Here is a 17,087-nt window from a genome sequence, read left to right on the forward strand (position 1 = left end):
ATTTCAGAAGTGATGTTTTTCTCAGTCACTGCCTCTAGCGCTGCAACGGAGTGGCTTCAGAGCACAGGACTCACCCAGGATCATTGTTACAAATGCAGCCTCCCAGGCCGCTCTGGAGATTGAGTCAGGCCTGAGAGTGTGCATTTGAACTCACATCCCAGGTGACTGCTGGGGTGCCCCGCGGTGAACAGACTTTGAGAAACACTGCTGTAGGGGGATTTGTTTTTGATTTCTGTAATCTCTGGGTGACTTTGCTTGCCTGCTTTTTTTTGTTTGTTTTTTTTTTAAGAGGGAATCAGTAGCCACCATTAAGGGGAAAATGTTGGGGGTTGCGTTGTTTTTTTAAATAAAGAGACAAGGAAGTTAGCCTACAGCTAGGGAACGTGACGGCCTGGATGCGGGCGGTGATATTTTTGCACATCATATGCTCACTTGGGGACTGGGAGACAAGCAGGAGGATCAGGCTTGAGTCGTCATCCTCCTTGGGAAGGAGCTGGGGTGTCGGGTGGTCTTGGTGGGGAAATAGAGCTCAGTAGGTATAGCTGGGGAGAGATGTGGCCCACCTTTAAGGTAACTGGATAGAAGTCTGTAGAACAAAGCTATTATTTGTATTAATTAATTTTGTGTAGAGATGAGGTCTTGCTACATTGCCCAGGCTGCCCTTGAATTCCTGGCCTCAAGCAATCTTCCTGCCTCAGCCTCCCAAAACGCTGGGATTACAGGCATAAGACAGTGCATCTGACCAGCTGATGTTTTTAAGCAGTTTGCTTTTACCATTTAACTAACTGTGCCACATTGGGCAAGTTATTAAACCCTCTGCATCTCAGATGCATTGTTTTAAAGCAGGGATAAATGCCATCTATGAGGCAGGCTTGTTGTGACGAGTAGCTGATTGTCTAAAGCACCCAGTCCAGTCTGGCATGCATTATGGATACTTGGTGACTGGTAAAAAGCCATTATTGATGGATACAAATGGATCTGAGCTCAGATATTTCTCAAGTACTTTCTAGAGTAGGGTTCTGAAGTAGTCTAGAAACCTCCTGATGTTATATATAAAATAGCGTGTGTGTGTGTGTGTGTGTGTGTGTGTGTGTGTGTGTGTGTGCGCGCGCGCGCGCCCATTTTAGGGGACAGAAGATCCATAGCCTTCCTCAGATTCTTAGAGGATGCGCTTTCCATATGTATCATTGAACAGGTTGCCTGCTGAACAAGGAGGCCCAGGTGAGGGTGGATGGAGAAGGACTGGAGCCTGGTTGCACTCTGGCCGAGGGATGGTCTCTTCTCGAGGAAGAGGCCGCGTTTTATTATTCCCACAAAGACACCCTGTGTATTAGGTCAAGAATTTCCAAGTTAGAAAAAACTTCCTTCATTTTCCCCCACCCCCACTCCTGCTACCTCCGATCTTGTTCCTTCCAGGTAGGGTCTGTCCCCAACCCCCTGGGCCCATGTCACCTCTGCTTCTAGTTCAGTTCCCACGGGAAAGTGCTGACAGAATTGAAGGGAAAAAGCCACAGGACTAAGGAAGAGAAGGGAAGGATTTAACTTGGAAGGAAACTAATTAGAAGAATAAGATTGAGAGAGACCTTAATTATTGGGTGGTTATGCACACTGTATCCTCTGGATGCCTGGGGGCCGGCTGCTTTTGCCCCTCCGTGGCCATGAAGGGTGAGGTAATGCTGGTGCTGTTGGACCTTAAGTGAGGACTTGAAGGTAGGGAGGTCTAACTTCTGCCTTCAACACACTTGTAAAAATTTTTTAATTTTTTAATTTTTTCTTTATTTTTGAAACAGTCTCACTCTGTCACCCAGGCTGGAGTGCAGTGGCGCGATCTCGGCTCACGGCAACCTCTGCTTCATGGGTTCAAGTGATTCTCCTGCCTCAGCCTCCCGAGTAGCTGGGATTATAGGTGCCCGCCACCATGCCCAGCTACTTTTTGTATTTTTAGTAGAGACAGGGTCTCACCAGGTTGGCCAGGCTGGTCTTGAACTCCTGGCCTCAGGTGATCCACCTGCCTTGGCCTCCCAAAGTGCTGGGATTACAGGCGCGAGCCACCATGCCCAGCCAAAACTTTTTTAAATTGTGGTGCAATACACATGACAAAATATTTACCATCAGTGATATTTATGCATTCATGATATTGTGCAACCATTCCCACGATCCAGTTTTGGAACATTGTCATTACCCCAAAGGGAAAACCTGTACCCATCCTCCCCTCCCCAGACCCCTGGAAAAGACGAATCTATTTCTATCTCTATGGCTCTGCCCATTCCAGGCATTTCATATAAATGAAATCAAAGAATACGTGGTCTTTTGTGTCTGGCTCCTTGCACTTAGCATAATGTATTCAAGGTTTATCCATGTTGTAGCATGTATCACGGCTCCATTTTTTAAAAATTTCTGAATAATACTCTATTGTATGTCTGTACTACACTATCCATCCATCTGTTGATGGAGATTTGAGTTTTTTCCACTTTTTAGCCATTACGAATGATATTGCTATGAGCATCCATGGATCAGTTTTTGTTTGACTGCTTGTTTCTAGGTTTTTGGGTCTATACCTGGTTGTCTCCATGTCTTTTGACTTCTGACTTCTTTAAAGTCAGCTATCAGGAGGAACTTATTTCTAAGAGAAGAGAAAGGTGGTGGGACTGCAGCTGCCTCGGGAGATGGAGGCAGAGTGTGGCCCTGCAGGAGGGAGATGTGGAGACCACCTTCGCCACATCAGCCACATTAGGAGATGGGCCTGGTGGCCCCTGTCCCCTCCTCCTCCCTTCTTTCAGCATCTCATGGCCCTTCATGACTCAGTATCAGGGTGCCTCCCACCTTCTGTAAGGTCCTGAATTTACAGAATGGAGGAGACCTCCTTGGTCATCAGTGTCTTGTGGAGAAGGGATGGTATCATTATTGCTCTTTCATGGGTGGGACACTGAGGGTCACAGGTTGGGTCCACTGGCTTTCCAGCCCCTGTAAGGAGTGGTCTCCTCACTGCCCAGCCCTCTCACCAGAATGCACTGGCCAGATCTCAAGCTGTTAACCTCCCCAGCAGGTGTTTGCCTTCCAAGGAGGGTAGTATTGGAAACAGAAATCTCAGAGAAGTGACTGTTGATGGTGACATTTCAGACAGAGGGATGGTGAGGCTAGGGTGGAGGTTGGTATCGCCGTAGACAGAGACTGTGTGAAGCTCTTCCAGCAGAAACCCCCATTCATTGCGCATCCCTCAGGATGGGACGCTACCCTAGGTGCTGTGTTGTTTATTGTTACCCTCTCCAGTGTCTTCCGCAACTGGGTTCATATTATCACCCTTCGTTTCACAGATTCGAGAATAGCCTGGTGAGTCAGTAGCCTGTGGTCACATGGCTGTCAAGCGGTCCAGGCAGGATTGGCACTGAAGGTCGTTTGAGACTCAGGCCTGTTTTCACTGTGCCTATGGGTTCCCGTCTCTGCACCCCTTTTCTGGCCCTGTCAGTATTTGATCCTTCCCATTTCCTCCCAGGTTATTTGGGTAAGCACCAATGCGGCTTTCCCACGTTTGATTGAAGGAGAAACTAGAATATTTCACTCAAGGAGAGGACACCTGGCATCTTGCCCCTCTGGTTCTGGAATCTCTTTCATCAAACACTGTAGTTGTATTTTTTTGTTCTTTGATTTGAGACAGGGTCTCACTCTGTCACCCAGGCTGGAGTGCCGTGGTGGGATCACAGCTCACTGCAACAACCTCCTAGGCTCAGGCGATCCTTCCACCTCAGCCTCCTGAGTAGCTGGGACCACAGGCATATGCCACCACACCCGGCTGATTTTAAAAATTATTTGCAGAAGGAGTCTTCCTGTGTTGCCCAGGCTGGTCTCAAACTCCTGGGCTCAAGCCATTCTTCCACCTCGGCCTCCCAAAGTGCTAGGATTACAAGCGTGAGTCATTGCACCCGGCCCTGACCCTCATTTTTAATCCCCTGGCCCCCCGCCCATGCCGACTTTATTTCCAATCCCATTGGACAGAGTGTACATCTCCTGTACATGAGATACTTCTCTCTTTCTCTCAACATGCACGCGTGCATGCACACACACACACACACACACGCACGCACCTTGTTATAATCCTATTTGTCTTGCTTGTATTTTGGCCATCTTCCAATCCTGGAGAGGCCACAGCAGTGTGGAGGCACAGGTAAACCTGCCCAGACGTGGGCTTGTGCTTCCTGGACGTGCTGGTGAGACAGTAACCTGGGACCCTGGTGGGATGCCACACCGTGTTGAGCCTGGCTGCTGTCCACCTCACTGTCTCCTGCTTTCTTAGAAGACAGTCTTCCATACGGAATCAAATGGGTGCTGCAGGTTAGCAGGTGTAGGAGACGGAGCGTCCGGGGCATAGGGGAAAGCTTTTAATTAAGTTGTGAAAATTCATTACGAAACTTACACCACAGCTACGCAGAAGGGAGGCTGTGTTTACTCAAAGTCCCCCAGCAGCTCAGATTTAGTCGTTCCCTCCGATGACATGCAGGGCACCACGGGAAGCCACAGCACGTGGTTTTGCAACCTTCACAAAGCATGAGAGCAGCATGGGAGCTGTGTGTCTCTGCTGCTGTCTTTCGTTCTGTTATCTTGTTTCTCTAAGCGGGGGTCACCAGGGACCACCACTATGGGCATAGCTGAGGGATACTGAGGACGTTTGGGAACCGATTACCTTTACTGTTTGTGAATAGCCCCTGGCTTTGCTGAGAAATTCATGGCTACTCTCTTCGTGTGGCTAGAATTCTGATTTTAATCAATTAACTTCAAAAGGCATAGCAATCTTATGGGCTCATTTGAACTCTCTGTCCTAATTTTAAAAGGTTCTTTAGCTAACAACTTTGGTTTCTGTGTGTATGGGAGAAAATTTAGGTGGAACAGATAGGTAGAAAGGAGAGTATAATAATTGCCTGTAGGCCGGGCGCGGTGGCTCAAGCCTGTAATCCCAGCACTTTGGGAGGCCGAGACGGGCGGATCATGAGGTCAGAAGATCGAGACCATCCTGGCTAACACGGTGAAACCCTGTCTCTACTAAAAAATACAAAAAACTAGCCGGGCGAGGTGGCGGGCGCCTGTAGTCCCAGCTACTCGGGAGGCTGAGGCAGGAGAATGGCATAGACCTGGGAGGCGGAGCTTGCAGTGAGCTGAGATCCAGCCACTGCACTCCAGCCTGGGCGATGACAGAGCGAGACTCCGTCTCAAAAAAAAAAAAAAAAAATAATAATAATAATAATAATAATAGCCTGTAATCCCAACACCCAGAGATCATGGCTGTTTGTTTGTTTGTTTTATTTTTGTTTGTTTTGAGATGGAGTCTTGCTCTGTTGCCCAGGCTGGAGTTGCAGTGGTGCGATCTCTGCTCACTGCAACCTCTACCTGCTAGGTTCAAGCACTTCTCCTGCCTCAGCCTCCAGAGTAGCTAGAACTACAGGCACACCCCACCACGCCTGGCTAATTGTTTGTATTTTTAGTAGAGATGGAGTTTCACCGTGTTGCCCAGGCTGGTCGCAAACTCCTGAGCTCAGACAATCCACCCGCCTTGGCCTCCCAAAGTGCTGGGATTACAGTCATGAGCCACTGCGCCCAGCCATGGCTGTTTTTTTTATTATGTGTCTACTCGATATCTAGTTTCTTTATATGTCATATACATTTTTCTCTGATTTGTTTTTTAACGAAAAGTAACTCTATACATGGTTGAAAGAATTAAACCTCACATAAGTGCATACAATGGGAAGTCAGCGTCTTTTCTGTCTCCGAGTCCTAGTTCTTTTTGCCAGAGTGATCTGGACCCTTGGCGAGAGAAGCTCCATCCAGCTCTTCATGGATTCTCAGCATTATTATAGAATGTTTTGCATCTCGCTGTGGGATGACTTGCATTAATTACTTCTGCTAGGTTTGCAAAGCAAGCCTGGGGCCTTGTCTGCTGCTGTGCTTTGTGGTCTGGGAATTTCAGACTTCAGATTTCACAGTGGGAGCTGGTAGAGTGACAGGGCCCCTTTGCAAGCCCAGCACCCTGTGAGTGATTTTGTAGGGGGCCGTGGAGAAAGTCCAGCTCCATTAGCTGAATGGCATTTTTCTCTCTGCTCCCAGAGGAGCTGTCCCCTGTGCAGGGGCTCTGAAAGCTCAGGTGCTCCTCACCGCTCATGCAACCCCTGAGATTACATGTGTGCTGCCTCTGACCTCAGGGGTTTGTGGGCCACAGACTTCCCAATGTCAAGCTACTCTAGGGTGAATTCATCAGCCTCTGCCTTGCTGGTTTAAAAACTCTTGCAAAAATGCCAAATGGGTGTGACCTTCTCTTTCTCCTCCGACAGAAGCCTGGAATGGTTCCCCCGCCGCCAGGAGAAGAAAGCCAGACGGTCATCCTTCCACCTGGCTGGCAAAGCTACCTGTCACCTCAGGGCCGGCGGTACTATGTCAACACGACCACCAATGGTGAGTGCCGCTTGGGGGAGCATCCTGCACCGACCCCCTGGCGTTTAGGCTGTCTAGAGGGGCAGGTTTTTTCACCCTTCTTCACCTCTCTGTTTGGGGGCTTTTTCTTCTTAAGTCTATGCTAAGGGCCTGCAGGGTCTGACTCCTCCCACCGTGCTGGGTGGTAGGGGTGCACGTCTGGGTGTGTAGTTCTGGGAGTATCTTGGAAAGAAGGCTGCCCTTAATGGTTTGAGTCCTCCTTGGACCCTCACGTCCACCCTGGGTATCTGTGTTAAACCCAACCTCTTCGTCTGGGGGTGTGTTTGCTCAAAGATATCTCAAAAGGTTCTGTGGTCAAAAGGTTCTGTGGTCAACAGCTGGTTTGGGTAAAATGAATGAGGCGAAGCCACTGCATGATCTCTTGGAATTTGGAAGGTTTGAATGATCTTGAAGCTTCAAAATGGGGATTGCAAATGCGAGGTTTCCCTAATTTCACTACAACATCATCTTTTTCCTTAAGTATCTCACTGGCTGGTGTTTCTCCGGATGTTGTTTGGGAAATGCTGGGGGTACTGTACCATCAAATAGTACAGTTTCCACGTGCATTTCTGAGTTGAATAGGACCACACCTCAATGCCCCCAATCATTAGAGACCTCCTGGGACTTCAAATGACCCCAGGATCCCCAGGAGTTGGCTGTAGATGGTCTGTAAAAGGGAGTGCACTGCGTGGCAGGTTCTGTAACAAGGTGAATAGAAGGCACTATTGCAGGCTGTGGTCTTGGGCAGGGCAGGACAGGGCAAACCAGCTAAACAGAGCTGTGTCTTGACCTCCATGACTCCCCAAAGAAATTACCATGAGAGGCCGGGCGTGGTGGCTGACGCCTGTAATCCCAGCACTTTGGGAGGCCGAGGCGGGCGGATCACAAGGTCAGGAGATCGAGACCTTCCTAGCTCACACAGTGAAACCCCGTCTGTACTAAACATACAAAAAATTAGCCGGGCGTGGTGGCGGGCGCCTGTAGTTCCAGCTACTCTGGAGGCTGAGACAGGAGAATGGCGTGAACCCGAGAGGTGGAGCTTACAGTGAGCCGAGATCGCACCACTGCACTCCAGCCTGGGCGACAGAGCGAGACTCCGTCTCAAGGAAAAAAAAAAAAAAAAAAGAAATTACCATGAAAGAACTGAGAGGATTTAAACCAAGCAAAGTTAGATTTAGTGGGGATCATAGACATGCGTGCCGAGGCAGAAGACGAAACTCCTACCCAAATCCACCTGCTGGCTCAGCCTTGGCCTCACTCCTCTGTGCCCACCTGACTACATGACCACCCCTTCCCACCTGCGAGTATCGTTACTGCAGCTGATGATTATAAGCCTGCACCAGGAGGGGCTCCTAGTGACAGGGGAGCCAGCTACTGTTTAGCAGACACACAAAGAGGGCAGTTGGTTTATTCGTATCCCCTGGCAACCTGACCTTCTGCAGGCTCAAGAGGGGTGATCTAGTAGAAGAGGTAATGAAGTTTCTAGGAAAAGGGAAGTAAGACTATTTCTGACCATTCTAATCTTACACTTCCTCAAAACAAACACATGAACAGCTTTGCACTGTTACCGAAGACTTGAAGTTTCGGAGAAGAGTGTGTCTATGTATGCAAAACACAGAATTTGGACCATAGGATCATGAGATCATCAGTTATTTGGGACAACATTGGATCCAGATTTTTGGAAGGTCAGGTTGCCAGGGGATGTGAATCATTTGGATCCATTATTGTCTCAACTAACCTACTCTATTGCAAAGGGGCATGGGGGAAAATGGCTTTCTGAATGTCAGCATCTTTATCTTTTTTTAAGTTAGAGAAGAGTTTATTCTCAGGGTAAAAAATTCAGTAAGCACAAAAGGATTTGAAATAAAAAATAATCCCTGGTCTCACCTTTTAAACATATGTACATTTATTCTTTTAAACTAATTTGGAAAATATTGTCTATGTTGTCCTTTAAATTACTTTGACAGTGTATGTGGACATCTTTCTATACTTTGTACATTTCAGTCTAACTCATTCTTTTAAACAGCGATGTAGTAATCCATTGCGTGGGTATGCTATTAATTTCACCAGCATTCTATTAATGGATGTTTAAGTCACATTTATATCAATAGACAGTGTCTGGCAGCTTTTTTTCTGGGACTCAGAATTTAGCAAATGCCACTGGTGGGAGCTTTCTTATGGGTTCTGGGATATAGTGATCCCATGGAGACTCCAGGCCAGGGGTCAGTGAACTTTTTCTGTAAAGGGCCACGTAGCCAGTAGTTAGGCTTTGAGGGTCATGTGGTCTCCGTCCCAGCCACTCAGCTCTACTGTCACAGCATGAAAGCAGCCCTGGATGATAGGTAAACAAATGAATGTAGCTGTGTTCCAATAAAACTTTATCTATGGATCCCAAAATAGGAATTTCAAATAACTTGTGTGTGTTATAAAATATCATTGTTCCGGCCAGGTGTGGTGGCTCACGCCTGTAATCCCAGCACTTTGGGAGGCCGTGGTGGGTGGATCACTTGAGGTCAGGAGTTCCAGACCAGTCTGGCCAACATGGTGAAACCCAGTCTCTACTAAAAATATCAAAATTATCTGGATGTGTTGGTGCTTACCTGTAGTCCCAGCTACCCGAGAGGCTGAGGCAGGGGAACTGCTTGAACCCGGGAGGTGGAGGTTGCAGTGAGCCAAGATCACGCCATTGCACTCCCGCCTGGGCAACAAGAGCAATACTCTGTCTCAAGAAAACAAACAAACAAAAATGTAAAAGACGATTTTCGTTGGCAAGTTCACTGGGCCATATGATAGTTGGTTTGACCAGGTGGTCCCTCGGGCCCTGCTTCAGGCTGTCTCTTGGCTCCACGAGGACTTGCCCTATTTGCCCTTCCTCTCTTTATTTATTTATTTAGACAGAATCTCACTCTGTTGCCCAGGCTAGAGTACAGTGGCACGATCATGGCTCACTGCAACCTCAACCTCCTGGACTCAAGCACTCCTCCTATCTCTGCCCCCTGAGTAGCTGGGATTACAGGCATGTGTCATCACGCCAGGCTGATTTTTTTGTTTATTTATTTATTTGCAACAGGGTCTCACTCTGTTGCCCAGGCTGGAGTGCAGTGGCACGATCGTGGCTCACTGCAGCCTCAACTTCCTGGGCTTAAGTGACCCTCCCACTGCAGCCTCCTGAGTAGCTGGGATTACAGGCACGTGTCAACACCCCTGGCTTTTTGCAGAGATGAAGTTTTGCCATGTTGCCCAGGCTGGTCTTGAATTCTTGGCCTCAAGTAATCTACTGATACACTGGCCTTGACCTTCCAAAGTGTTGGGATTACAGGCGTGAGCCACTGTGCCTAAAACCAGTTTTGTTTTTTGTGTGTTTTTTTTTTTGGTAGTAGAGACAGGGTTTCAGTATGTTGCCTAGGCTGATCCCAAACTTCTGGCTTCTGCCTCTGCTTCCCAAAGTGCTGAGATTATAGGCATGAGCTACCGTGCTCGACTCTCCCCTTCTCTTTTATGCTAAAAATAATCCCAGCACCTACCTTGGTCTTACATTCTAGATATATTATGCCAGTTTTTATTCATTACTTGTTTAACTCTTTTTTTTTTTTGAAGCAGTCTTGCTCTGTCACCCAGGCTGGAGCACAGTGGCATGATCTCGGCTTACTGCAAGCTCCGCCTCCCAGCTTCACGCCATTCTCCTGCCTCAGCCTCCCAAGTGTCTGGAACTACAGATGCCTGCCACCATGCCCAACTTTTTTTTTTTTTTTTTTTTTGTACTTTTAATAGAGACGGGGTTTCACCGTGTTAGCCAGAATGGTCGCCATCTCCTGACCTCGTGATCCTCCCACCACGGCCTCCCAAAGTGCTGGGATTGTAGGTGCAAGCCACCACACCCGGCCTTAACTCATTGTTTATCTGTTTGACTGAATCATTCATTCAGCACATAGTTTGAACCTCAAATATGTACCAGGCAGAGTGAGTCTTGGGATACTGGGGATTTAATAAGAACAAAGTCTCTGCCCTCAAAGTGTTTATCTTCTTACAGTGGGAACAGAATCTCAGTGAAAACCTATTTGATTCAATCAGGAAAGGGTTGTGAAGCAGGAGTCCAGGGTGTTTTAAGAGCATGTCACAGAGAGACCCTAGGGAATCAGGGAGGCTTCCTGGAGGAGGAAGCTGCAGGATAGGAAAGGTATGGAAGGGGTAGGGGATGGGGAGTGTCTTACTGGTGGCAAAGAGTCAGCTGTGTTTGTAGGGATCATGCAGCCCTTGAACATCATATTAATAATTCTGCTCGATAGTCTAAGGGAGAAGGAAAGCAGCTATCTTTCTGATTCTCCTCTGGAATCGTTTCTTAGACTTGTTTGATTTGGCTGTAGGGATGTTTTAAATATTTTTTAATCTGCCTACCTTTCTGCAGGAAGGCATCTATGAGAATAGCCACTCATGTTTATCTTACCTCCTGACTCTTGGAGGCACCTGAGCTTGTGCCTCCTCACTGCTGGGCCGGCTGCATCTGCCTTTCTGCCCGGCCCCTTGCTTCAGCATCTTTGCTCTGTCTCTCTCCAGGTGGCATTTCATCCACATGCCAGCCCAGTGCCCAGAAAGTACAGTCCTGGTTCTAAACAGGCCATTTTTCTCTTCCTCTTTGTCTGTCTACCTTTCTTCCAGACACTTCTAATCTTTCTCTCTTTATCCCTAATCTCTTCTATTCCAGAGGGTGCCAGGGGATAATAGGTGTTCTATCTCCGTTTTTACACCTATAGCCAGTTGAAAGTCTAATTTACATTTGTATTACCTTGCCTTGGTAATCTGCTTGTTTTCTTTTTTTTTTTTTTTTTTACCTTTTCTTGTTTTGAGAGTCTTGTTCTGTTGCCAGGCTGGAGTGCAGTGGCGCAATCTTGGCTCACTGCAACCTCCAACTCCCTGGTTCAAGTGATTCTCCTGGCTCAGCCTCCCAAGTAGCTGGGATTACAGGCACGTGCCACCACGCCCAGCTAATTTTCGTATTTTTAGTAGAGATGGGGTTTCACCATGTTGGCCAGGATGGTCTCGATTTCCTGACCTCATGATCCACCCGCCTCAGCCTCCCAAAGTGCTGGGATTACAGGCGTGAGCCACCACGCCTGGCTGGCTAATCTGCTTATTTTCACATCCATTTAGGATTTTGTGGATGAGGTTGTCACAGTGCTAGCCACTGAACCAAGCTCTGGGGATCCAAAATCAAATTAGATGCTGTCTCTAATCGCAAAAGCTGCAGTTCTAATAGGGCCAGAGACACATATAAACCTATAAGTGTTACAAGTATTGGTGCGGAAATGTGGGGGCTCCAGGAAGGGAGTAGTCAACTTTATCTGAATATCAACCAAGTCTTGGCAGGGCGGGAGGGGGCAGCCTTGACTCAGGCACTCCAAGCCAAGGTTACAGCGTAAGTAAAGACCAGGCAGCGAGAGAGAAACAGCGGATGTGTTTGGCATTGGTTAAGGAACAAAGAGGTGAGAGAGAGAGTCAGGGGCCTTGAGGCATTTTGAGGAGTCAGGTCTTTATCATGTAGGCAGTGGGAATCCATGGGAAATTTCCAGGCGATGGCGAGACATGATCAGAATATTGTGGCAAGGTTGCTTGTGCGGCAGAGCGAAGGCTTTAAGGCCAGTAAGCATGGAGGCTGACAGACTAAATGAGAGGAGAAATAATGAGGTCAAACACCAATTCTACAGCAGTGGCTGGGAGAGGAGGAGGTAGAATCTGTCAGACAGGATGTGGCAGGTCAGGGACTGGGAGTGCCTGGATTCCTCCGGGTTTTCTGCCTTGTGTGATGGGACCGTGCAGTGAGTATAGGGTATTCAAAGGAGGAACAGGTTAGGAAGAAAGAAAATGAGTCCATGCCGAGTGCGTGGTTCCCTGGTGTGCGTTCAGGGAGAGATGGCTGGTGTTCGGATAGCTGCAGTGTGACTTAGAGGACTTCTGAGCTGGAGGTGGGAACTTAGGGACCCATGTGGGTACACGGCCTGGCATGCAGAGAGTAGAATGGAGTTTGCCCCTCCTTGCCCCGTTGGCCCGGCCGCCGTTGATCAGTGACCAACCTGCCCAGCCACACAGCGTGGCCCAGGATTTGCATTTCATCAGCAGAGAGGTGAAGTGATGAGGATGTAGAAGATCACCCAGGCCCTTGCAGCACATGTTTAAGGCAGCAGCCAAGGAGGCTTTGAAGGAATTTTCAGAGATCCGAGGAATCCAGGAGAAGGTAATGCCATAAAAGGCAAGGGAGAAAAGATGGTCAGGGAGGGCAAGTCAGAGACAGACTGAAATATAGTTCAGGTTTATGATAAGAGTGATGTTTTAAATCACTGGGGAAAGCACGGATTATTTAGTAAACGGCGTTGGGCCAGATGGCTAACAGGAAGTTTCAGTGGTTAATGCAGTAATGCTGTTGCTTTCATATAAACTCGCCAACGCCATCAGAGCGTGCTCCGTGGACTTTGGGAAGTCCCCATCTTTCTTGTGGCTCTCTGGAAATTTCATTATGCACAGTGGCCTTCAGTTCAGCCCCAGGAACTCCCGGGGTTTTGGTATCAGGACATCACTTGTCTTGCACTATCCAGGGAAGCTCTCCATTCCCACCAAAAGTTGACTGTATTGCTGATGGTTTGGGTTGTATTTAGTGCATGGATAGTGAGCTATTATCAATAGCCTTCCCCATCCAGGGACCTCAGCTAGTGTTAAGGAGACTGTCTTAGTCTGTGCAGGCTGCAATAACAAAATACCATAGACTGGATGACATAAACAATGGAAATTTACTGATCACAGTTCAGGAGGATGGGAAGTCCAGGATCAAGGTGCTGGCCAATGTGGTGTCGGGCGTGGGCCTGCTTTCTGGTTCATAAGGACAGCTGCATTCTCACGTGGTGGAAAGGACAGACAAGCTCCCCTGGGTTTCTCTTTTTTTTTTTTTTGAGATGGAGTCTCGCTCTGTCGCCCAGGCTGGAGTGCAGTGGTGCGATCTTGGCTCACTGCAAGCTCCGCCTCTCCGGTTCACGCCATTCTCCTGCCTCAGCCTCCTGAGTAGCTGGGACTACAGGCGCCCGCCACCATGCCCGGCTAATTTTTTGTATGTTTAGTAGAGACGGGGTTTTACCGTGTTAGCCAAGATGGTCTCGATCTCCTGACCTCATGATCCGCCCGTCTCGGCCTCCCAAAGTGCTGGGATTACAGGCGTGAGCCACCACGCCCGGCCTGGGTTTCTCTTTTAATGGCACTAAGTCCATGATGGTAGAGCCTGCATGACTTAGTCACCTCCTAAAAGCGCTGCCTCTTCATACTGTCACATGGGGAATTAGGTTTCAACACGTGAATCTGGAGGGGACACAAACATTCAGACCATGGCAGGGACCTCTTACTTATACAACAACAAATAATTTTATTTTGAGAGATATAGCACAACATTTTTTGTTCCATTTATAATTGAAAGGTTGACCAGGTGTGGTGGCTCTCACCTGTAATCCAGCACTTTGGGAGGCTGAGGTGGGTGGATCACTTGAGCCCAAGAGCTCAAGACCAGCCTGGGGACCATGGTGAAACCCCATGTCTATTAAAAATACAAAAATTAGCTGAGCATGATGGCACACACCTGTAGTCCCAGCTATTTGTGAGGCTGAAGTGGAAGGATCACTTGAGCCCAGGAGGCAGAGGTTGCAATGAACCAAAGTCGCACCATTGCTTTCCAGCCTGGGTGACAGAGCAAGACGCTGTCTCAAATAAATAAGTAAAATAAAAATATAATTGGTGCCAGGTGCAGTGGCTCACGCCTGTAATCCCAGCACTTTGGGAGACTGAGGTGGGCGGATCACGAGGTCAGGAGATCGAGACCATCCTGGTTAACACAGTGAAACCCTGTCTCTACTAAAAAAAAAAATACAAAAAAAATTAGCTGGGCGTGGTGGCAGGTGCCTGTAGTCCCAGCTACTCAGGAGTCTGAGGCAGGAGAATAGCGTGAACCCGGGAGGCAGAGCTTGCAGCGAGCTGAGATTGCAGCATTGCACTCCAGCCTGGGGGACAGAGCAAGACTCCGTCTCAAAAAAAATACACACACACACACACACACGTGTGTATATATATAATGTGTATATATGTATACGTGTGTGTATAATGTATATATGTATATATGTGTGTATATATATATGTGTTGTGTATATATATGTGTATATATAGGTATATATATGTGCGCGCGTGTGTGTGTATATATATATGTAATTGGAAGGCCAGGCATGCATGCTTCCTCACTTAATATAGCCATACATATGGGTATTCAGGCCCTCTTTTTGGAGAGATGATGACCTTTTAGATATTGTTTAGGATACATTTTAGCATTTGGACATTAGGGGTATTTGAAGCTAGTATGGATGGCCAAGATTAGTTTAGTTTAATGTATTAGTCAAGATTTTGCTTCTTGGCCGGGTGCGGTGGCTCAAGCCTGTAATCCCAGCACTTTGGGAGGCCGAGACGGGCGGATCACGAGGTCAGGAGATCGAGACCATCCTGGCTAACATAGTGAAACCCTGTCTCTACTAAAAAAATACAAAAAACTAGCCGGGCGAGGTGGTGGGCGCCTGTAGTCCCAGCTACTCGGGAGGCTGAGGCAGGAGAATGGCGTAAACCCAGGAGGCGGAGCTTGCAGTGAGCTGAGATCCGGCCTCTGCACTCCAGCCTGGGCGGCAGAGCGAGACTCCGTCTCCAAAAAAAAAAAAAAAAAAAAAAAGGTTTTGCTTCTTATTTATTAATCTTTGTATACTCTAAATCCAGGAGTTTTATCTACGTTGTTCATTGTTTAAAGAAAGAGTACCATTTGAGATGGTATCTTAACCCTTTCTCCCCCAGTATAAAGCAGAGCCTGATACAAGGATTAAGAGTTAACACCTTATTTGGGAGGTATCGGTACAGAGTGGTGAGGGTAGGTGTGTAAGGGAAGGAAAGCCAAAGAACACGCCAAGTGATGCTGGCTGGTGTTTGACAATGAAATGCGGAGTCCCAGCAGGTCACTTAGTGGATATGTTCACTTCTGGAAGGGCTGCGAAGAGGAACCATGCGCTGGAGTAGTCCCCAGGAAAGCAGAGATGTTTTATCTGCTCACCTCCCTCTTGTCTCCTATTTTACACTGGCCAAGCCCCTCCCCTTGCACAACTATTTCCCTACACATTTGGGTTGTGCCACCTGACTCCTACCAACCTTTCAGAAAGCCAGATTCCACCATCCAGAGTGATGCTTTATCTAAGCCCAAGGCAGTGGTCAGCAGAGCATGAGCGAGGTACCAAGTAAAATAGAAGGTAGCTGTTGATGGAACTATGAAGAGTCCAATATCTATGTCCCTAGACACTCTCCTAGAACTGAGTGCTGTGGTGAACATCTGTCTGCACTCTCAGATCTTGATAACTTGATCTCTCCTAAAAGTGGGTTGCAGAGGCCGGTGATTTTACTTCATAATCATCCTAGGAGGAAGCTTCTAAATCCTCTAACGCAGGGGTTGGCAAACTGTGGCCCATGGGCCAGATTCAACTCACAGCTGTTTTTATAAATGAAGCTTTCTTTATTGGAACACAGCCATACCCTTTTGTTTATATATTGTCTATGGCTGGTTTTGCACTGAGATTGTAGAACTGAGTACAGGCTGTCTCCAACTTAAAATGGTTGGACTTAACAATTTTTTGACTTCGCGCGTAAGTGATACTCATTCACTAGAAACTGTACTTTAGTTCAATATTCAGTAAATTACAAGAGACATACAACACTTTGCTACAAAATAGGCTTTATGATAGATGATTTTGCCAAATTGTAGGCTAACGGAAGTGTTCTGAGCACGTGTAAGGTAGGTGAAGTTAAGCTGTGGTATTCAGTAGTTTAGGTGTAATACGTGCATTTTTGACATACAATATTTGCAAGTTACAATGGGTTTATCAGTATATATCCCTGTTGTAAGTTGAGGAATATCTATAGTTGCAGCAGAGACCACGTGGCTCACAAAGTGAAAATATTTACTCTCTGACCTTTACCAGAAAAAGATTGACAATATCTGGTTTAAGAAATAGAACCTGTTTGTTTTACACATACGGAAATGAAGTCCCTACATGGTAAAAAGACTTCATACAGGTGATCTGGTCATTTATAAGCCAAGCTGTGACCAGACCGCCCAGTCTTCTAATCTTTTCATTTTTGCCTGAGTATTTGGAAGAATGGGCATGGGTGGCAGTGACTTAAGTTGGAATGAGAATAACTGAGTTTGTGGATTAGTAGATAAAGAAAAATAATCTGAAATAACAATTTTTAAGGGAAACCTATGTATCTTATTAAACCATAAACCCAGATCCCGGAGAGTTAAAAAGGGTTTTTAAGCTTTTCTTTTTTTTTTTTTTTTTGAGATAGAGTCTCTCTCTGTCATCCAGGTTGGAGTGCCATGGCAAAATCGACCTCCCGGGGTCAAGTAATCCTCCCACCTTAGCCTTCCAAGTAGCTGGGACCATGGGCATATGCCACTTTGCCAGACTACTGAAAAAAAAAAAAGTTTTTTTTTTTTTGGTTTGGAGAAGGGGTCTTGCTATATTGCCCAGGCTGGTCTTGAAGTCTGGGCTCAAGCAATCCTCCTGTCTTGGCCTCCC

The 17,087-nt window shown here is 47.2% G+C and overlaps 1 protein-coding gene across 10 annotated transcripts in view; it reads left to right on the forward strand.

Annotated features, from left to right (window-relative positions):
- Positions 1-17,087, forward strand: part of GAS7 (growth arrest specific 7) — a 299,071-nt gene that overhangs the window by 176,810 nt on the left and 105,174 nt on the right. For all 10 annotated transcript variants that reach the window (XM_030922603.1, XM_030922610.1, XM_030922613.1 and 7 more), the window contains one exon: positions 6,318-6,438. In XM_030922603.1, coding sequence (XP_030778463.1) covers positions 6,318-6,438 — 121 coding nt within the window. The remainder of the gene's footprint in view (positions 1-6,317; positions 6,439-17,087) is intronic.

This window comes from Rhinopithecus roxellana, chromosome 19, assembly GCF_007565055.1.
Source record: "Rhinopithecus roxellana isolate Shanxi Qingling chromosome 19, ASM756505v1, whole genome shotgun sequence".
Classification (NCBI taxonomy): Eukaryota; Metazoa; Chordata; class Mammalia; order Primates; family Cercopithecidae; genus Rhinopithecus; species Rhinopithecus roxellana.